This window comes from Colletotrichum fioriniae, assembly GCF_027942845.1.
Source record: "Colletotrichum fioriniae strain IMI 355084 chromosome Unknown scaffold_5, whole genome shotgun sequence".
Taxonomy (NCBI): domain Eukaryota; kingdom Fungi; phylum Ascomycota; class Sordariomycetes; order Glomerellales; family Glomerellaceae; genus Colletotrichum; species Colletotrichum fioriniae.
This window is the reverse complement of record NW_027076841.1, coordinates 638,042-659,822: the sequence shown is the minus strand read 5'-3', so window position 1 is coordinate 659,822 and position 21,781 is coordinate 638,042. Positions and strand designations below refer to the sequence as shown.

At 53.4% G+C, this 21,781-nt stretch overlaps 3 protein-coding genes across 3 annotated transcripts; all 3 read left to right on the top strand.

Annotated features, from left to right (window-relative positions):
- Positions 1–3,614: 3,614 nt before the first annotated feature.
- Positions 3,615–6,999, top strand: N0V96_004910 (uncharacterized protein; the record flags this gene model as incomplete). The annotated part of the gene is made up of 4 exons (XM_065757259.1): positions 3,615–4,071; positions 4,413–5,581; positions 5,644–5,763; positions 5,902–6,999. The coding sequence occupies 4 exons, from the start codon at positions 3,615–3,617 to the stop codon at positions 6,997–6,999; spliced, it is 2,844 nt and encodes a 947-aa protein (XP_065614028.1).
- A 7,881-nt stretch (positions 7,000–14,880) lies between these two features.
- On the top strand, positions 14,881–18,605 carry CRP1 (Cruciform DNA binding protein; the record flags this gene model as incomplete). Its single annotated transcript, XM_065757258.1, is given in 4 exon segments — positions 14,881–14,903; positions 15,237–15,372; positions 17,051–17,707; positions 17,721–18,605. 4 exon segments carry the CDS (start codon positions 14,881–14,883, stop codon positions 18,603–18,605), a joined length of 1,701 nt encoding a protein of 566 aa, XP_065614027.1.
- A 1,143-nt stretch (positions 18,606–19,748) lies between these two features.
- N0V96_004908 (uncharacterized protein) lies at positions 19,749–21,725 on the top strand (the record flags this gene model as incomplete). Its single annotated transcript, XM_053194793.2, has 1 exon — positions 19,749–21,725. One exon carries the CDS (start codon positions 19,749–19,751, stop codon positions 21,723–21,725), a length of 1,977 nt encoding a protein of 658 aa, XP_053047673.2.
- Between the last annotated feature and the right edge of the window lie 56 nt (positions 21,726–21,781).

Below are 21,781 nucleotides of genomic sequence, written 5' to 3'. Positions count from 1 at the left end.
CTCGACGTGACCTTTGATAGCTTTCGTCTCTCCACCATCCAACTCGCGACAGTTTGACAACCAACTAAAGCTTGGAAACTTGCGACCGCCACTCCGAAGCTTCTTCACGTAGAGCTCATCTAGCTAGCTACCTTATTCAACGGATAGCTTGATTTTTGCTGCCCAAGCACGGCCATCCTTTCTCCTATCTTTCCTGACCTTGCCAATCGTACCTACACTAGCAGAAGCGAGCGTATCCCTCCCCCTTCCAAACCCCCCCTCATCAGCCCATCGCTTCATCACCTCATACCTTAGCTCAGCTCCGAGATATCTCATGCAGCTTCAGCTACCTTTCCCGAATCTCAAGCTCGACAACAGTCCCAATCATGCGCCAGGGATATCGAATCCTGAAACGGACCCCATCCGCGCAAGAATCAAGATGCCCGCAACACCCCTCACCGGGAACCAGCTCCGAGACTTAAGGTTTCGCCAGTATATTGCTCATCATCGGTCGGTCCGGCCCCCAACATGGAAAACAGACGGATCACATCTGTCCATCTCCCCCTGAATCCTGATCTTTTCCCCCGAAAGCTGATCTGCCCGAGACCTGTGGGTCCTTACAGGGCCGTCCTCCGTTACGATCCGATGCGTTTGCTGCCATGAAGCTGGTTCGGACCCCAACACTTGCGGGCATTCATATCGACGGCGGCACTAGCCACGGAAGTACAGCAACTGAAACACTGAAGAATTTCTGCCCCGACGTCGCATCTCGCGCTGCCCGTTTGTTCATCCCTTGACAATGACTGGGACCGCTGCCCCCAGCCCGCAACCGGGTCCCGTCCGTCCCTGCAGCCGGCCCAGGCCGTCGGTGTGACCCCCATTGGGACATCTCCACCGCCCATGCCGACACTCGCCAAAAAGATCTTTGTGGTTTTTCTCCCTCGATAATGCATCCAAGATGCTGTGCAGCAACTTGGTCAACGTACGTACGGAGTAGCATACCCAGCTAGCACCTTGTTAGCGCGCCTCATGGTCACCAACACTTAATCCAAATTGTCTTATTGTGGTAATGTCACTTCCATACTTACTCATCTTGGCCGCACCATATTGATCACTTGCTTACTTGGAATCTGCGCTCAATGTAGACATCGCTTTCGTTTCGAAGTTATTGCAGCAAACGACACATTTGGAAGCACAGAAACTTCATGACACCAAAATAGGTCTCCAATGACTGGCAATTCGTCCCTCGGCACACCAATGAGGCGCTGGGCTGCGCCTAAGCCCCTGCCGTCCCCGCCGATTCGGGGCTATCCCTGTCCACCGCCCTACCTCTCCCATGTTTCTCAGCGGGCCGGCTGCTGCATGGCGTTCTCTTGGTATTCGCGTCAAAGATTGACAGCCGTCAATTGCTCGGTCGCTCGCCGCCCTCACCTTGGGCGACCGATGCTGCTATTCATTACCCCACGACCATCGGCGAACCTTCCGATTATTGCTTCAATATGATCGGCCTGTTCCTCCGTGCCCGCAACTCGGAGTCTTTGACGATCCAGCAAGGAAGCGGAAAATTTTCAACCTCGGGAGCCCCTGAATCATGGCACAACGATGGTCAACTCCTTCAATCAAGTATACTTTACTTGAGATCCTCGGTCCTCGGCCAGGTCAGAATCAAACTGTATAGCGCCCTCTACGCCAGTGTCGGTCGGGAAAATGGCACGTCAAATGGTTCCCTATGTCTGTCTGCATGAGCTATGCGCCAAAGTTCAAAATAGAATGCAAGCACTCGGTCACAAGTACAGTACCTGTCTGTGCAGGAGCTGCTTATAGCCATTCTCGAGTCGACGGGTCACAAGACTTGTATGTATTCTCTGCCGTCAAGGTGAGCAAAAGCAACCTCAATACGCAGTCAGACAGACGCGAGACACACAGCCAGTAAAAGGGTACACGGCTCCATCTCTCCCACACAAACTGTGTAACTCGTACGCCAGTTGGCTGCTGCCTTCGCTGCCCTCCGTTACATCTCCCGCTGTTTGCTGAACTGGATCTTGGGATGGATGCCCTGCAAAGTCAAAATCCAAAAAGGGCAAGCCAGTCTAGCAGGGGTTGTTGACAGGGCCGCCGACTCATGCATGTACAGCAATGACAACGGTTTACTTTACGGTCGGGAGACTGCGCCTCATTTCGTCTGACATTTTTTTTTCTCTCGCAGAATTCTCACTGTCTGTACAGCATTTCCCCCAGAAAAGACGCACTCACAGCCACTACTTTCCCACCACGGACGCTAGCGGCCGCTACTGTGGGAAACGGAATGACCGCGCTCCATTTGGCGCCGCTCTTTCTCTCGTATCTACACAGTGACGCCATTACCGCATGTTGCTATTCCTCATTGAGACCTCCGCGCTGTCTCCCGTTGAAATGGCGGCCTTGTTATGCAGTACAGGCATTTCCACTATACTGCGTAGGCAGGGTCAATAAGTCAGTCAGCGACGAGACGGGATATCTGTCTACATCCAAGGGGAAATGAAGACAAGACGTCTTGTCTGCCAGAACTGTGGGTTTTTTTTTGGGGGGGGGGTCTCGCCGACATGCGACTCGGTCGATCTGGTACAGATCTTAGACAAGAGGAGAGAGACACACACACACGAACGAGACGAGACGGAGAGACAGAGTCAAAATGGAAACATGACCGTCCACATCGTCATCAACCGCGGCTACTATACATGGCCGCGGCTTTTCTTTGGGAGGTGGCAGAGATCCCAGACGCGCTCATTCCGTGACATCGCGGCAATTTCATACCAAACTTGGGGAGAGACGCTGCGTGGGACCGTGGGATGGGGTCCCGTCTGCCAGCCTGAGAGGGCTGAGTCGTATGACAGGCATCTGGTAACTCTGCCAATCAACCCGAGGCCAAAGACAGTGGTGGGTGACCGAACCCCAGCTCGGCCGATACCCTTCGAAGGAGTGCCTTGCATTTTTTCGAGCAACCTCCATGTCCCTCCGTGTCCAACACCCTTGAATACCCATGTACATACACACAGCTGACAGGGGAAGCGAGGCCTCTAAGAAGAACAGCCTCCTTGAAGAGCTGACAGTTTCCTTCTTTACTCGCACGAAGACTTGCGTCTGCCTCCTCTCAATATAGCAATGTCTCCAACAAGCGGCAGCGGCAACAGCACCAGTATCTTTGTCTCTTCTCTTCGTTCAGTTCCATTGCATATCGACTCCGCTTAGAACCAACTGCTCTCTGCATCTCACCTCGACCCCCAGCCTGTTGTTGGACAGGCTGACAGTCTCCAAGAACCGCCCCCCTACCTTACCTAGGTCTTTTGCCTTGCCTTGCCTTGCCTTACCGTACCTTACCTTATCTTACTGTCTTCCATCCACCCCAGTTTAGTCCTTCATTCTACACCGACACCCCCTTCTTGGACCCTGACTGTCCCCCAATTCGCACTGCGCGTCTTCATGTTTGGGGGTTGCTTCCAACTACACTCACTCGACTTCAGTCTATTCCGAGGAGAGCATTCAGCCGGGCTGTGCCTTACTAACTTTGGCTGCGTTGCTTCCTCTGCATTTTCCTCTCTGGGTGCAACCACTCTGCATCTCGGCCTTCTACACTTCCCTTTTGGGAATCTTAAACCATGGCCAGCCTCCAAGATATCATGAACGTGGACGAGGACCAACTCGAATCCCACACTATTAAGAACGACCAGGTCCCGGCTCCATCAGGCAGACATCATCAACCCTACCTGGCACCAAGCGCAGTTTACAACACAGGCTATGCGACTGGCGGAGATCAAGCAGACCGTTCAAGCACACCACAAGGCACGAAGCGAAGCTCATCCTCCCGCACCTCCAAGTCGAACACCACAGGCTCGTCATCTTCATCTGCTCGACCAGTCAACACCCGTCGAAGGAGCAACGTCAGCACCGATTCCATGGAGCAACCAAACTACGGATACGGCCACGCAGGGTCCTCCAGCGGCGGCCACGATCCCTCTGGCCAGCCCATGAGACCTTTCGGCAGTGTGCCACCTGGAGGAGAAGTTCCTGTCAAGTTGACTCCCATTACCGGCCGTGTCAGTAGGGCAAAGAAGGGTATGAAGGTTCATACATGCGATCTCTGTCGTCCTCCCAAGGTGCGCCGTCATAAAATGTAAAAGTCCGCTAGAGGAATCCGCTGACTTGAGTTAGACATTCACACGCGCTGAGCATCTAAGGTAGGCTCGAGGTGGTAACTTTCCATCGCGGTGCTTCGACTGACAAATCTTGATACCAGACGACACCAGCTTAGCCACGAAACCCCCCAGTATGGCTGCTCAATTCCGGGTTGCGATAGGGCTTTCCACCGCAAGGACCTACTTGAGCGTCATCAGCAACGACAGTGAGTTTTGTATCCTCATCTTTCGATTAACCTGGCAGAATCAACTAACTCGTAGTAAGCGAGCTCGAGGGCGACAAGGCATCGAGAAGCAGAGGAGGGAGTCAAAGTCGCCGGACATCAGCCGCCTCTTTGGATGCAGGAGTCCGAAGCATGGGATTACAACCTCCCTTGCTTGGATACCCTACGAGCGCAACAACACCGATCCACGGCCTCCCGATGACATCGAGTATGTCGCACCCTGGTACATATCAGTCCATGAGCGGGTCAGATGTCAGCAAGTCTATGTCTCCCCACCTTGGAAACGACAGCTATCGCCCTTCGTCTGGTGGTCCTGGTTACGGTGGAGGCTATTCTCTGTCCGGCCAATCCTCACAACAACCCATCCTCCAGCCTTCAAATGGCGATTTCAACACCCCGCCCTCGTTTTCCTCCATCGACTACCAGCCTCGCACAACTCCTGAGTACCCTCCGCTGTATCTTCAGACTTCGGGACTGGGACTGCAAACACCCGAACTATCGCACGCTCAGGATCCCATGGGATGGCCGTCTTCAGCTTCCGACAGCACATATTCAACGCCTTCCGATAATTCGCGACGCGCATTCTGGCCGACGGCGGGGCCAGAGTGGCAAAATAACCTCCTTTCGCCTTGCCCAACAGGTGGCTACGAGACGATAGGAGCTACCGGCCCTATGCTCTACCAATACTCGACCTCCCCCCAGCTCAGCAACCCACAGGTGTACCCGATGCTCGGCACTTCCATACCTACCTACTCTGACGAGCAGACATTCCGTGACCATCAACAACAGCCACGGTTCCCCAATACTGTTCGTAGCCTGACCCCGCCGGTGACATCGGCATCGGCTCAAAGTTGTGAAACTCTAGTCACCCCGTCGACGGCACTACCATCGGACCGGATGATGAACTCATATGCCTGTTTGGGCCGTAAGGAGGTGGCGTCGGGCCTCCTGGCGGCCCCGGCCCTGATGCAGGGCTCCTTGCCTATGTCTATCTGCAGAGCCATTCCCGGCTACCTCGATGTCTACTGGGAAAGGTTTCACCCACATTTTCCAATCGTACACCGAAGGACTTTCGAGGCCGCGGCGGAGCAGTGTGAAGTGCTTCGTTGCGCCATGGCTGCAGTGGCGACTCAATACCTGAGTGGCAAGGAGGATCGTATCAGGGGGGATCAGCTGCATGAATATGCCTGGCAACAATCCAGATACGTAAGTTAACACGATCATAGTCTATACTGAAAGTCTGTTTACTGACATTGGGGGAGAAACAGTTCCCTCAGTGGGACGTGTCTGTCATGCAAGCGATTCTGCTATGTGAGTACTTCGCGCGGTTCCGCGGCCGAAGAGCAGCCATCAGGCCATCGAAAGAATTCGAGTCCGTTTACTCGCGGGTAAGTTCTCTTCTGCATTTCATTCTAACACGTTTGTTCTACTTCAATTCTTCTAGCTTTAGTCTTTTGCTGTGTGCATTTTTCTTTCAGTCTTTCGGGTCTCTCATCCCAGCAACAATTTCTAAACCTCCATTCCAGGTATACAACGACAAAGCGGTCATATTTGGCGCCGTGCCTCGGACCGGAACCAATACCGTCAGATGGCATAGTTGGCTCGATGCAGAGGCTCGTCGTCGCCTTCTCTCGGCGTGCTTCGTCCTGGATATCCACAGCTCGGTTTACCTGGCCCAGCCAAGAGTTCGCAATTTCGACATCACGGCAGATGGCATGCCGCCCAACATCCCGCTCACTGGCCCAGCTCAGGATCTCTGGGATGCACCTAGTGCCGATACATGGGCGGCAATGGTCTCGTCCAAGAGAGTTTCTCTGGATGACCAAACACTCCTGTCTTTGATTAACCCGGACACCTTGTCAAGAAGCACAGTCGACACACACGCCCCTTTCGACCGCGCAGTGATCCTAGCCTTCGAGGTACTTTTACTCCCTCATCGTGGGGAAGCCACGCACATTCCCTCTTCTTCGACAGAAATACTAGAGCCGCAGACTTTCCGCATGGCCAACATATTTTCGGACTGCTCTAAGGCCAACACCTACCTGGCTCTTCACCACACTCCTCTTCATGATTTACTAGCTGTGTCAGGCGATAGTTGGATCTTTAGCCACAAGGTTCTACAGCCTAAACAGTTTGACGAGCACAAGAGGCGGCTCAGGGAGTGGTCCGACTCAGGCAGCGCTGCCGTCGCGCTGGTCTTTGCCTGCCGGGCTCTTCGCGCCTTCACTGACCACGGCAATTCTGAAGAAGATTCTGACGACGAAGATGGCATGGATACTCGAGAGGCCGGCCGACCCCGGATGTGGAAGGACATTTCGGATTACTGGGGCATGTATGTTTGCGCTCTGATCTGCTGGGCCAACGGGCACCGCATCAACGGTGGCGAAGCAAGCCGCAGCGATTCCGACAACGATGACGAGGCGCTTCAGTGGATTCGCACCTTTGCGAGCATGGGGGCCAAGAATGCCATAGAAACACCCTTGAAGAAGGAGGCAACAATGGTCGTGGCTCTTGTGAGAAGATGGCTCGAGGTGGATTGCCTCGGCAACCGGAGCCGACTCTATGTCGATGCAGTCGGCGTGCTGAGTAAGTTAGCCGAGGGTTGCACCTGGAAGTGGTTTTAAATGGAGATGATTGTGTGGTTGATGCGTGGGTGGCAGCATTTTCCCCTTTTCGGCATTTGGCATCAGCATTGCATACTTCACCTCGACTTTTCCTATCATTTTTTTCCCTCAGAAGTTTTTTCTACATTTTCGTTTTCATCTTTTTGCTTTTTCTTTTCTTTGGCATGGCACACAGCACATTCAAGAGCAACTTGGCCAGAGGATCATAATACCTATTTGCATTGTACACTTACGACATTTATGACGGGAGGAAGAAAGCAGGTCCAGAAGAAATAGCATTTACGGGAGGACACCAGATAGAGAAATGTAGAGACGGCCTTTTCCTTTTCGCTCATATTTTGTTTCTCAGTTTTTGCGAGTATATGAAGGAGAATGTGAACATTTACGAGTTCTCCATGTCTTTCTAGCGGTCGTGGTTTCAGATAGAACCGCATAGTACATATACTGAGATGATGAGAATTTACCATGCATTTCAGAACACTTTAATGACCTTTATAAAATGACCGGAGCCAAAGGATTAAGAGATGATTATGGGATGCGAGACTTGCAGAGTATCATTCTCAGATAGAGACGCATTCTCTTGATTCACCCTAAGGATCATCTCTAAGCCTCGAGGGATCGAACGCGGCATTGGTATGCTTGTTATTCTGGTCAACCTCGGCTGTGTATATGAGGATTCAGTAGAATGATCAATCTCCTTGGGCCCCATCTTTGACTTTCGCGGGAAAAGTCAGACGGTAAAAGCGAGTATAGCCTTTGGCGCCGGAGATGCTGACGTACTTTGAGACTGTCGAGACTATTTGATGAGGTTTTCTTGTTGTACTCGTCGGCTTTGTCATGGTTTCTTGCGATTAACGGACCTTCTTGTTTCCATGTCGTTTTGTTTGTGTGGACTCTTGAGTGTGATTCGGATGTGTGATGATGAGGGCTTGCTCTCGCGGTAGCTATTTATCGACCGGTTTAACCCGCTTCGTTTGAGTGAGCATCTTGATCATATATGTCCGGGTCTTATATCAATCACACGATCGAACCGGACAAGAAAACAGTCTGGATTGAGTTCCTTAGAAGGCTGCGAGGGACCAGCTCATTTTCACCATTCGGGGCTCCTTCCCTGCTCAAATGCAGGAGACAGTCCATGGAATTATATAAACAAGCAATCGAGGTCGTATTCAACTTGAACTTGTTCAGGACGGAGTTGTAGTGGCAATTTCCACAAGTCGTACGACAGGGTTATCGGGAGAGGTCTCATGTGCAGGAATGAATAACTTCACCTCATAGGCATCCGCGAAGTGTGAAATGTACTACAGATATCGAGACGAAACGACTTTATAAGTCATAATTCACTCGCCCTTCAACTTCCATCTTCAGTTACGTATTCCAAGGGGAATATTCCCTAATGAATTAGCTGGGCTTCGGTGGAGAGGGAGGATTTGAGAGACGAAATGAGCTTGGAATAGCATAACCTAGTTGGGAACGTTTCTTCGCCTGGGAAGCATTACTAACGATACTTGTTAGAAGCTTGTCTGGCAGGGCAGATCCATCAGTCACCAACCAGCACTAGGCCCCCGGATATAACGATCTTACGGATGGCTTAGATACACTACTTTTATACTTAGCCGTGGCATCAATGAACTACCAAGGCAGGATGAACCGTGCCGGAGATAACCCCACCTTACCGTGCTATTGTGTTATCGGGCCAGAGTCCAACACCTTAAGGTAGCACGTGCAGGTGCGAGATCACCCCTGGCAACGCCATAACCACAAACCAGGCAGGCACCGCCCGCCCGCACCTTCCATACCCGCCACGGAAGAAATTAAGCCCATTGGAAGGTATATACCCCTCCTCAATTCAATTCCTGTCACCAGCACAGCAGGCGCCCTCTAGGTCGGGGGTCAGGTCAAACTGTGGCGTGGGTGGTGGAACGGTTCATGGTTCGATAATCTTTCACGCCAACCAGCCTACTCGACGACAGGCTTAGCAAAGTACCCCGAGTTCGAGTCCCAGCATGAGCACCAAGAGATGTAACCCCCAAATCGGCACGGGGGGGGGTGAACTCTTTTTTGGTTCTTGCTTTGAATAATGGTGGATCTATGAGGATGATGAGGTGACTTGGGCGCCCTTCGCCGCGGCGCTGGGAGCTGGACGGAACTGCCTTGAGATTAAAATGCCGCGAAGCCTTGTTCAGGCAGTACCGTTGAGAGAACCAATGTCTTTGCACGCTTTATTAGACGCATCAGACACACGACTGGGACTCGGTCGCCCGTGTCTTTCACCGTAGCTGTTGATCAGGAGTTCCCAACTCCCCACGTCCACCTGAGGCCCTCTCCTAGTTCAAAGGCCATGCACTCACGAGTACCGTCTAGTTCTAGAACAGACGTACAGGTTTGATAAAGAAGAGAAAAAAGACAGGACGCGCTGGGTTGGTCGCTTCATTTCATCCTTTTGAAGTGTTTACAGGACTAGGGTTGCTTCTGCGCCTGTCCCAGTACCAGAAAGAAGCTGAACCGGTCTAGATATGACACGCGTGGTGGCATATATATACAGCTAGTCATGAGGAGGAACTATATGAGCCAGCCTTGTTATGTTGCAGTGGCACTGGGTTCTACTGACGTTTACGGACATGACCTCGCTGACTCAACCCGACCTTTGAATCTTGAGAAACTGGAGAGTATGGGGACCATGATTCCTCGATGTATCAGCGTCAAGATTCCCCTATTGCAGATGAAGTGTAGATTGCTAATGACCATCTCATTGCTCATTCATCTATATCACGTCCTTACGGTGGTCCCCCAAGGTTCATGGTCCGGACGGAGTTGCAAGGACGTCACCCACCATATGGATAGAAACACCAACAAACCCCGCACTCCTTTCTGCAGATTTTTAGTTCCAACCTTCCAAGTTCCAACATATCACTGCCGTATACGTTAATCCAAAGAAGTGGGTGACAGTTATCGTACCGCATCACCTTCACTTCCCTACTCCCTCCTATAGTAAGACTGCCGGCATTCCATCTTACATCTTATACAACCGACTTCTCACTCGACCTCGGATGAGCTCGGCCGTCTGTTGACAGCCTTCAATGAACCGGGTATTAAAAGTAACAAGGCATTGACGGGTTTTCTTCTCGTCGATCGCTTATAAAGCTTGGGCGCCAATCCGTCAATACCACCTCTTTAATGATGCGAACCTCGAAGAACTGCATCGTACCAGATTCTGCGGCGGGCGTTCTCTGCCTCGACAGGCTCAGACTCTAACTGACGATTTCGCCAATGGATTATGCCCACATATTTCGAGTCACAATAGTAGGTAGGACAAAGAGCTTATCATCGCCCAGCATCCTCGCACCCCAGTTGAGTATTCGGTACTGGATACGTGAGAGATACCGAGCGAGAAGCCCATGGGAATACTTGATACGTGAATGGCTCAATCTCACAAAAGGCATCCATCCATAAGGAAGAAACATACTTCTTCCATACCGCTCACAGTGCCGACTTCCTTCAGGGAGATGAACTCAGTTGCGCCAGGCTGCTCGGCCAGTCTTTGACCAATTACCCTTACTCCCCTCAAAGGGGTTATATATGCATAGAAAATCAGGCCATACGGGCAGATGTCCAGCTTGCTACAGCTACACACTCGATGCTGCACTGTCTAGACATCAATCTGTAGGTGTGATACGACAACACAACCACGTCCGCTCTATGGAATAGCAAAGCCACACACTGGAGTGACTCTCCTCCTCGTTACTAAAGATTAGGTCGAGCAAAGATCATGCTGACATTTTCCAATCTAATTTGGCTACCAAAAGAGTGAAATCAGGCTAAGCCAGCCAAGATTCCTTGGGAATTGAACAACACCGGGCTAATGCCATTGATTGAACTAAACCTCTGCGCGCGGTTATCCGTCTCAAAGCTGAAGGCCATTTATTCCGACAAACATCCTGTCTGAGTAAATCGACCCTGTCACTATCGTGTAGTCGCGATGCATGGTGAACAATCCACAAGGCAGTCAATGACTCTTGACTTTGAGTGTAGTCACGGGCAAGCCGTCACGCACTTGCTTGTAATCTTGTACCTCAACGCACGAACACCATTGCAACGGCTACTCTCGGCAGGCAAAAAGGCGTATAAGCTAAGCAAAGAAGCAAGCATCGACCATCCAGAATACGTGCCCCTGGGTGGAACGATGCAACGCACGAGAGGCTCGAAACGAAACGAGGTTGCATCTGATGTTTGACACGTGCGGGAGCTCTGACGTCGAGCTCTCGATTTTTAAACTCTGGAGAATGGAGACCTGTTCGCCTCAACCACCCCTCCTGAGAGCGAAACAGTCGGAAAGAGAACGAAATCACACGTTGATGAAACCTTGAGGGGTCTGGCCCAAGCAGTTTCGCGAAGGCGTGGTAGACGTTTGCGAGTTTCGAGAAGTCTGACTTCCAACGTGTTGACAAGACCTTGGTATGGCGGACAGGCCGGGAAATACCAGTAGGACGTGCCACTAGGAGCAGTTCTCTTTGGGTTTGTTCATGTTGCGACATCGGTTGAACACCCGAGGTGACGAACGCGGGCAGTTGGCAAGGGTGTGCTGGGTGAGTCGATCGTCATCAAATCACCGAGACTCAACCGGGCTCTGAATGCAGCCTCTCCTGTGGTGTAATTGCCGAAACTTGCGTCCTGCGATCTGCTCAGTTATCGCAGCGGTTTTGGGGCATTTCCCACGCGGGAAAGAAATTTTTGAGTGGGGGCAAAGCAGGTCACCGTCGTCCGTGGTTGAGGCTATGGAGAAGATTGGGCGCGTGATCGAACCTCAATCTATGGCGAGGGGCCTAGGGTTGTCTCAGTCCGGGAACCGTCCCTGTCTGAGTCTGGAGCTTCCACCCCTTCTTCCCCGCAATTTCCTGGCGCGGTAAGATCTTGGGAGATGAGATCCGTTCGTGAAATCGAGAGCGGGAATTAAGTGTGCCACATGTAGGCTTATCCGCGATTTGCAATAAGAGCAATGTCAAAAAGGTTTACACTGCTGCGCAATTTGGTCAAATATGTGCGGGCTCATAGACTCTGGTGAAGCACAAGGCGTTGAAGGGGTGGGAGCAACAGGCGAGTTCAAGGTTGCTGGAGCCCGCAAGTAGTATGATGTAAGAACAAGGGGACCGTTGCAGCTTGCGAGGGAATGGAAGCGATTGGAACACCAGACGTTCGCCTCGGGGATATCGTCTGCTGCGTCAGCAGTTCCGGGGCTCGAGTGTTCGGACCGCCGTGTCAGAGAAGTAGCTGCAGCGGCTGACGGCAGCAACATGGTTAGGGATGGCGCCGGCGCGCAGTGGCTGGATTGGTGCCAGGGGCGCGCGGGATTGTGATAATTTGGGCAAAGCCTCTACTAGTTGAGAGATGGCAGGTGAAGTATGTCTCCGGGGGTGGCTGGGTGGCTGGAGGGTTCAGGGGAAAGGGGCGATTCTTCGGAATCAGATCATATCGTGTGCAATTGGCGCATTGTTTGGTCGAGGACAATGTTCAGGCCGATTTGCCGTGTCTTTGTCATAAGAGGATTATTTTGCAGCCCGGCAATGAAGCCAGAGATAAGGTAAGAACGGAAGCAATTGACGAGGTTTAAGGATCATCAAGGGACCCCGGTGAGGGGAGGTTGGAGGTCGGCCTGGGTGACACAGGATTCAGACCATGCAAGTTCGACGTGGAATTCCCCAGTGTCGTATCGGAATTGAACTCGGTGTGAACATCAAACCGGCGGTGGCACCTGGGCGTAAAACGGTTCCAAAGAGAAGCTGGCAAGGAAACGAGAAGGCTTTAGGCGCAATGCCTCCTGAGTAAAAAGGTAGGCATTCGATTCAGAGGGGAAGCGGCTCAGGCAAGTTGCAAAGAATGGGCGGCCCCACAACCACGACGAGAACGATGTTGGCGTGTCGTATCTGAGAGTGTATGGTGCGGTAGTGTCGGAATAGTAGGTGGTATTCGAAATTAGTTGCAAGCCTAGCTTCATCCCACGTCTGAAGCACACACCAGACGGAGATATTTCTGGCCTGTCGCGTCTGCGTTAGCACAGGGTATAGCTCAGGTACGGCGGTAAGGTACGGTAATGCGAGGCGAGGCGAGGCCAAGCAAGAAACGGTGAGGACTCTGAGGAGGCGAGGTGAAGCGCAGGGGATGTTTCGAGGAAGAGAAAGAGGAGGCTGGGCATAGGAGGGGTTCGCAGTTTGCAGATCTTGCTAGAGCCTAGAGGTGGTCTTTGTCGGTGGTTGTCGCGAATCGCGATCATGGATTTTGGATGTTGGTTTGCTGGCGTCTAGTGGATCAAGGAGAGGTAGTTGTGGATGGATGCGACATCGCTGGGAGTCACTTGAGATCTTTGGGTTTACATACATGAGGTGAGGTGCAGCCATAGCGGGGGTTCTTCAGGCTCACCTCCTGCTTCCATGAACCTCGTATGTTTCCCCAAAGTCCTTGCCAATCTGTACTCCGTACGATGCAGGAAAGAACGTGGGAAGCACGAGCGGATTGTACTTCTTTCCACTCTTGAATAACGAGGTTGGATAGGTACGTAATTATCTGGATAGTAAGATAAGGTAGGTAGGCAGGCAGGTACGGAGTACGAGCGAGTACCTTAAGGTAGCTTGGGTGTTCCTTCCGATGGCAATTCACACAATGTCTGGCTGGTCCTTGCCAATTCAAAGTTCGCTGAGGAGGGAAGGTGCTGCTGCGCTTGTCCCATTCTGTGACACTGCGACGCTGTGACGGCAAAGCCTCACCTTCTCGACCCTTCCTTGAGAGTGAGACTAACGTAGTCGGGCCCTCGGAACCTTTGGGATATTTCGGGACATGTCATTAAAGCTCAAGTCACATGTTATGGTTCGCTATGAACCCAATGCCAATTGTCTGTTCTTTGGGAGACATGAGCTGTAGAAAGGTCCATACTTGGACTGGATTATGGTGGTGAACGGTGACTATCTCGGGAGAAAACATCCAGAGACATGAACCGTTGAAGAACCCAAGGAATGAATGCCCGCCCACTTACCCTCACCGACTGACCGACAAGCAAAAAAAAAAAAAAAAAGGAAAAGGGGACTAACACACCGGCCTCCATCATTGGCATCGTTGGGCCGTTGGATCAGGTGTAAGCGCCTAGACCGATGCGGTTGTCGTCATAATTCAGAGACACACCGCTGATGGGCAAGCACACTCACACTGCGCCGCGGACGTCTGATGGTGGAGCCCGCGCCCAAGCCTGCGCGCAGACGGAGTTCAAGGTTGCAGACTGGACACCTCAGACCGTTCGTTCACTGTGTCCAGACCGCTGTCCACGGTCCGCAGATTCCACGCACCTCTCTCACACACACCCGACTCACTACACTCAGCCCAGCTTGGAGCGCATCGCAGCCCAGTCCAGCGCGACGTTGGACGCTGGCGTCGCCGAACGAGGGACGGTCCCGTCACCGTCAGTTCAGGTCAAGTCGAATTGGGCCGGGGCCATCTGCGCCTGCAACCTTCAGACCAACACACACCTCACACTTCATAGTCACACACACCAGTGATTACACACCTTCAGGTACCTCTCCTCTAATACTGCGAAGACGACGGACGACTTTTGCGCCGCCCACCTTCCCACACCCCCGACCCCAGCAATTATTTCTCTGCCACGCGCGCGCAATAATTTTTGGGGGTTCCCGCCGCTCAATTCTCATCTCTCAACTTTTTCTTTCTCTTTTTTTTCCAACAAGCCTCTTCTTCCTACCTTCTTCCTCTTGTTCGAATCCCGAATCCTCACCTGCCCTTTCCTTCACATTGTTCCTGCCGACGACGAGGTACTCGCACCGAACCGAGTGATCCTAATTGCCCCTCTTCCGAAAAGAAGCAGCTCTCACATCCATCACAATGGGCACTTACAAGTTTACCTGGTATGCTCATCGACTCCGCCCGCACTTCCCCCTCCCCGCCAGCCCATCTCTCTCTAGACTCTGAGTCTCAATACCCTTACATCACTACTGGAATGCGACGGGATCCCAATGCCCCTCCTTGCATTGCCTCTCTACCGTCCGGCGCTTGGAAACGGCGGTTGGCTTGCATGCTTTCGTCAAAGGACATGTGGAATGCAAACTTTCTTTCACATGGTCTTTAGGCCCCGTCCGCGGCGACCTCACCACCATTGGCACCGTTCGCATCGTCTCCAGCGAAAAAGCAAGCCTCCCTGATGGATGAAAAACCTTGCTAACCTTTGTGTCCCACTGTAGGGCTCACCCGGCCGAGGAGGTTTACGTTACCGGCACTTTCGACAACTGGACTAAGAGCGAGAAGTTGGAAAAGGTCGGCAGCTCTTTTGAAAAGACCGTCACACTCGCCGACGCATCAGAGAAGATCTACTATAAGGTTCGTACCAGCCAATTCAGGCCCTTTTTCTTGTACCCGTAACCATTGGTCCATCCCACCCGGATTTTTCGAACACGACGGCAACTCCGGAATCCCTTATCACTATCGTTTGGAACCCTCTCGATCATGGAGGGGCAGCGACGACAGCAGCACCAGCAGCACAGGCGGCGGAGTCGATGGATGGTTGTATGAGAGCGCGAACAAGGACCCCGATCGAAAGCAGCGACGCCGCATCGCTCAGCCCGCGACAGCATCCGTGCACCCATCCAGGTCCCTTGTCCCATCAACCGCAATCGCTGTTCCCCCGTCTTGGAGGGGGAAGAAGGGAAGGGCTGGGCTGCCAGGTCATTTACTGGTGGAAGCTACTCCCCAGCTCCAGGGCAGCTCTAGTTCCAGCTTCCCCGTCAGCTGCAGGCCACAGCTCGGTTGCGGCTCGTCATAGGATCGGGCTTTTATCACCATCTCGCAATTTGGCGTGTCCAGGCCCCTGGCCCTCACGCAATTTGCTTCGTGCTCCGCTGAGCCACACAAATTCTGCTGGGGTCTTTTCGGTCTTCTTTCGACTTTTCTCACTATTGCTCCTACGGGCACATTGTGTTGTCGACTTATTTCGCGCTAACGCCGCTGCTTTCCCGTTGGGGTTTTCTGCTCTGTCTGCTTACCCCCCCGCGTATTGCCTGCGCAATCGGGGCTGCAAAACATATCCCAGACTGGTGCTGCACATAGCTGCAATGGGTAAATTGGAGAAAGAAAAAGAAGAGTCATACGCGGGTCTCGGAGGTTGGTTATTGCTGGCCGACTATCCCGGCTCCGAATGACGCAAACCCACCAGTCCTTGCAGCAGCTTACTGCGGCAGAAGCACAGCAGCGGCGTGGTTGCCTTGAGTCTGGACGCTTGACGGTGGCCCAGGTGGGCAATTGGCAAGATTGGCTGGCGGATCCCGAGCAGAGCGGCGGGTGGGAGCTCCGCTTTTCCACAGGTCCAAAAAAGCAATGAACAAGGTTTTCCAGGTTCATTGCTCCTTTTGTATTCTGTGGGGAGCGAAAAGAGCGTCAATCTTGACCAGGGTCCCCCATGCGAGCATGGTCGCGCTCGTAGCTGCGTGTGGCCTTTTCGCAAATTGCAACGCAAGAAAGAAGAGAGACACCGGAGAGCGGCAGGATCCAGCAACAGCAGCCACCGAGGACCATGGCACCTTTCATCACACAACAATGTGCCAAAATGTCTAGCAACTTCGGGGCTAGCCTTCCAGACTAGGTGCCACCAAACACGGCACACACACCTGGATACACCCCAAGGCACCCAGGGTACACAAGGACAAGCACCACCACGGCCACCACCACCCAGCCGTGCCAGCCCAGGCCAGGAACCAACAGCTATGCCCGCGGCCAAGGAACAAGCGGCAGCGCAACGCGCCAGGAACCACCGCCTTCCAATTTGCCTGGGTTCTTGTTCTGGCGGATACGGGCTATCTTTCCTCACCTGGCCTTTATAACCATCGGCGACACCCAGATCGCGCTCCCAGCTGATCTCCCACATTTGGTTCGCCGCGCGTCGTCATATCTGCCCCCCCAAAGGACCCATTGCACCACCGCTGTGCTGCCCACCGGATTTCGCTTAAAAACATCGTCATCGTTGACAATTTTTACTGACTTGATTTCTCTCCCCCCTCTATAGTTTGTCGTCGACAACAACTGGATCACAGACCACACTGCCCCTCAAGAACCTGATCACGAGGGCAACGTAAACAACTTTCTGACCCCCGACCAAATCGTCAAGGAGAACACCACCGCCGCAGTCATGAACACTGTTACTCCCGAATCTACCACCGCCGCCTTGGCTAAGGACGTGCCTCTCGAGAACAAGGAGGAGCTTCCCCAGGCTACCCCCTCCGACATTCCCGGCGGCTTTCCCGTCACTCCCGCCAACGAGCTTGACAAGTTCATTGGTGTCAACCCTATCCCCGCCCAAGATGTTACCGCCGAGCCCGTAACCGTCGCACCTGGCGAACCCCTTCCCGCGTCTGTCAAGGCTGGCGATATCAACGAGCACGTCAAGCTTGACAAGGAGGGTTACGAGGACTCTAGCGCTCTGCCCGGCCTCTCCAAGGAGGAGACCACCATCCCTGATGTTACCAGCAACACGATCCCCGAGTCCAGCTTGCCCATTGCGACCGCGGATGCCACCATCAACAGCGCTGCTCCCGCATCCACCACCGCTGCTCTGGCTGCCGAGGTTCCTCTCGAGACTAAGACTGCCGAGGTTCCCGAAGTTGTCAAGGAGAGCCAGGAGAAGGCCCACGCTGACCCCGAGGCCAGCGCAAACCCCGAGGCTGTCCAGGGAGAAGGCCGTTGTTGAGGACGAGCTTCTCGAGAAGGTTCCCACCGCTCCCTCGACATCTGAGGGCACCGCCGGCTTCGGCACTCAGAAGACTGAGGCCGCTGGCGTCGTCGTTGCCACCGCTGCCACTGTTGGTGGTCTCGCTGCTGCTGCCGCCATCAACGCCAAGGACACTGTCGTCGAGGCTGCTGCTCCTCACGTTGAGCAGGCTACTGTTGCCGCCACTGACGCCGCTGCTCAGCTCCCCGAGCCCGTTAAGGAGAGCCTGCCTGTGAGTGTTCAGGAAGCCATCGGCGGTCAGACCAAGGAGGAGACCCGCGAAGAGGTCGCTCCCGAGGTTCCCATCGTCGTCAAGGAGTCTATCGCCGAGGCTGGCAAGAGCCCCGAGGCTGCCGCCAACACCGAGGCTGTTATCGAGAAGAAGGAGGTCGAGGCTGAACTCCTCAAGGAGGTCAAGCCTGTCCCCGCCGTCGGTGAGGAGACCAAGGTCGAGGCCGAGAAGCCCAAGGTTGAGGCTGCCAAGGAGGAGGTCAAGGAGACCAAGGAGGAAGTCAAGGAGGGCGAGAAGACCAAGACTGAGGCCGTCAAGGAGGAGGCCAAGCTTGCCAAGGAGGAGGTTAAGGCTGCTGTCACGAAGGATGACTCTACCAAGGAGGCCAATGGTGCCAACGGCGTTCACACCACCGCCAACGGTGCCAACGGCGCCAGCCTCACCTCCACCAAGGAGCCCGAAGTTCCCACCACCCCTGCCAAGGCCCCCTCCTCCGTCCCCGAGTCAACGACGCCGAGCAACACCAAGGCAACCGAGAGCCCTTCGGGCACCGAGAAGAAGAAGAAGAACCGCCTGAGTGCCTTCATTGGCAAGCTCAAGAGCAAGGTGCACAGCAAATAAGCGGCTTAATGATGATGACGTTCGCCGTTAGGATGTATGTGGATGGGAGGCATCGTCTTTCGCCTCGGCTCTTGTGGATTTTCTTGTCGGGTGCTGCGTATTTTGGTTGTTTGTCGTTTCTATGATTCCCCTGGTCCACTTTGCATGTGCAAGAGCTCGAGAGGTAGAATGAGGCACGGCAGCTGTATGTCGACGACGTTGGAAGTACGGCCATTTCTGTTGGGCCTCTAGAATTAATTGAGGATGATGTGGGCTGCCGCCTCTTTCAGTTTTGCTCCTTTTGTTGGTACTTCACACGGCTCATCTGCATCGGACTATCCTGTAGCATAATACCTCGTTCGAGCCTAATTTGCATATGATCAATTGAGCCAATATAATGAGTTAGTAAACACTGCTGGCTGACTGCTGGTGAGGCATGTGTATGATATCCCCTGCTGCTGACTGACGTTATGGATGAAGTCGTTGCAACAGAGAGGAGATCAATACCTAGCAGAGTCCAATGGTTAGGTAGCGTGCGACTTGACAAACCGTTTTGATTTGTTACATCAAGCCAGCACGTCAGGTGCCAGACACAGATGTACTGTACGTCAAACGAAACAACTCAATCGATGCACGCGAGAGACCTCGAGTCGTGACTGGTAACGGCGGAGGCGACTGAGTCACGTGATAATTCCAGTGGTTCGGACAGCCCAGTACGTACTTCCGGGTGCCGAGCTTTCCCTCAACAGCGTCACGGCAACTTCGATTTGCCCCGCCAATGACTCTACGTACTGTTACTGCTACAGCTGCGGCATCCTCTCGACATCCGATTACCTGATCCCCACCCATCATCACTCATGGGGTCCGTCCACTTTGGACCCCGTCTTCTTCTACATTCAACATCTTCATTCATCTAACCATAGCACCTCAGCTGAAGCGTTAAAGTTTCCTTTACCTCTCTTCTCCTCGATATACTTGTTTATGTTCAGATAGCCTGGGTCAGTTGGCCTGCCGTGGCAACCTCCGATCCGTCCTTTCGTTCCCTTTGCTCGCGCCGCATTGCATCACGACATTGGCCAAGGGGGGCTGATCGAACCGATCAAAGCTTCAGTCAGCGGACAAGCTGTTGCGTCACGTTCCCTTACGATAATCGGATACCCGAATATGAGCTCGACTCCGTCAAACTTGGGCAAGTCCCTTTCAGCATCGACTTCTCATTCGCCTTCGATCCAGCCTGGTCCCGTCACCTCGAGCTTCGAGTCCAACCGCCGACCCTCCCAACCCAGTCCTTCATTCCCACACGCAGCCCCCCGGAAGGGTCAGGGCTCTCGGAAGCAACACAAGATGCAGCGAAGACCGGGACTTGGCGACGCCAGACACGCAAACCCAGACGATGACGATGCGATGGCCGAGATACGGGCCATAGGGAATGCCAACAGTCGACGAGGCCAAACCTCAATTACACACCTTTTGAACTACAGTCGTCCGCCGAGTGCCTACGCGGATCATCATTCCTATGCTCGGAATTACAGACGGAATCCGACCTGGGGACCTGGTTCGGGACACCACGCCGTAGACAAGGCGAGATACGTGCATGCGAATTACAGATTTGTCGTCTCGCCAGAAGGCAATTACGCTAGCCAAGCGGCTGACGCCGATGTTCATATCGATTGGAATAATGTCCTGCAGATTTTGGCCTCATCCGAGTCGCAGGGGGCTAGTTGCCCGATCTGTCTGTCAGAGCCGGTGGCGCCACGAATGGCAAAGTGCGGTCACATTTTCTGCCTTCCATGCCTGATTCGGTTCATGAACTCGACAGATGAGGACTCGAAGCATGGCAAAGGTGCAAGGTGGAAGAAATGCCCGCTCTGCGAAGATAGCGTATACCTTCACGAGACGCGGCCTGTGCGTTTCTACGCGGGACAGGAGAGCCCTCTGCCGCGAGTTGGCGATGACGTTGTGCTACGCCTCATGGCCCGGACTGCCAAGTCAACCCTCGCATTGCCTTGGGAAAATGGTTCTGACGCGCTCAATGTGTCGGATGACGTGCCCTGGCACTTTGCAGCCAATGTTCTGGATTATGCTAGGATCATGAAGGGAACTGGAGACTACATGTTGGAGCAATTCAACGAAGAAATTGAGGCGCTGCGGAAACAGGGAACCGAGGACCAACTTCTTTACCACGACGACGACGAATGGACCAAGAAGGCGATCCGGGCCATTGATGCGGCGAAGGAGAAGGTCCAAGACCTCGGCAGGAACGACTCAATGCTGCCAAATAAGAAGCTGGGCAACCAGAACAAGACCGTTCAGCCTGACTTCTACTTCTACTCATCACAGCCGCATCTCTACCTATCAGCTCTCGATATTCGGATTCTCAAGACGAAATATGGCGACTTCTCTGCATTCCCATCCACGTTGTTGCCTCGCGTCGAGCACATTTCGACAGGCCATGTTCTAGATGAGTTGCAGAGAAAGCGGGCCAAGTATCTGGGTCATCTTCCGTATGGTTGCCGAATCAGTTTCTTGGAATGCGATTGGACAGACATAGTGTCGGCGGATGTCCTCGAAAAGTTCGCTGATGAGATCGGCCGGCGGAGAAAGCGGAATCGCGACAAGGCCGTACAGGAAGAACGCGAGAGGCTTCAATCCGAAAGGATTGAGGCTGCCCAATTCAAGAGCACCGCAGCTATGCGACGTGACTATGGACCGATCGAAGAGGACCACGTTCCTGCGTTGAACTTGGAAGAGTTCCAGCCCCTATCAAGTCACGCCAACGCTACGCCGCCCGATCCACGACCGGGTTTCGAGCATCTTGCAACTATTTCTACGAGTCCTTCGACGCAAAAAACAGTGTGGGGCACTTCTGTTGTGCCTGGGTCCCCAGAGCTTGCCCCGGCTTCAATGCGTCAACTTGACGACGGGTGGCTCAAGGATGAAGACTTGTGGGGACCTCAAGAGCTTTCTTTCCAGATGGAGGCTTTGGGTGTGACTGAGCCCGGTCCTTCTAGCAGTAGTGCCGTCTTTGGGGCAGCTAGTCGCAGCAACAATGGTGGCGGCGGATCGGGAGGAGCCGGTAAGGGAAAGAAGAAGAAGCAGAAGATTACGCTGATGAGCACCGGCGGGCGTAGACAAGGATAAGGGGCTATAGCGGAGGGGGTCGAGACGCGCGGGTGGCAAGCGATTTGCGGAATTGC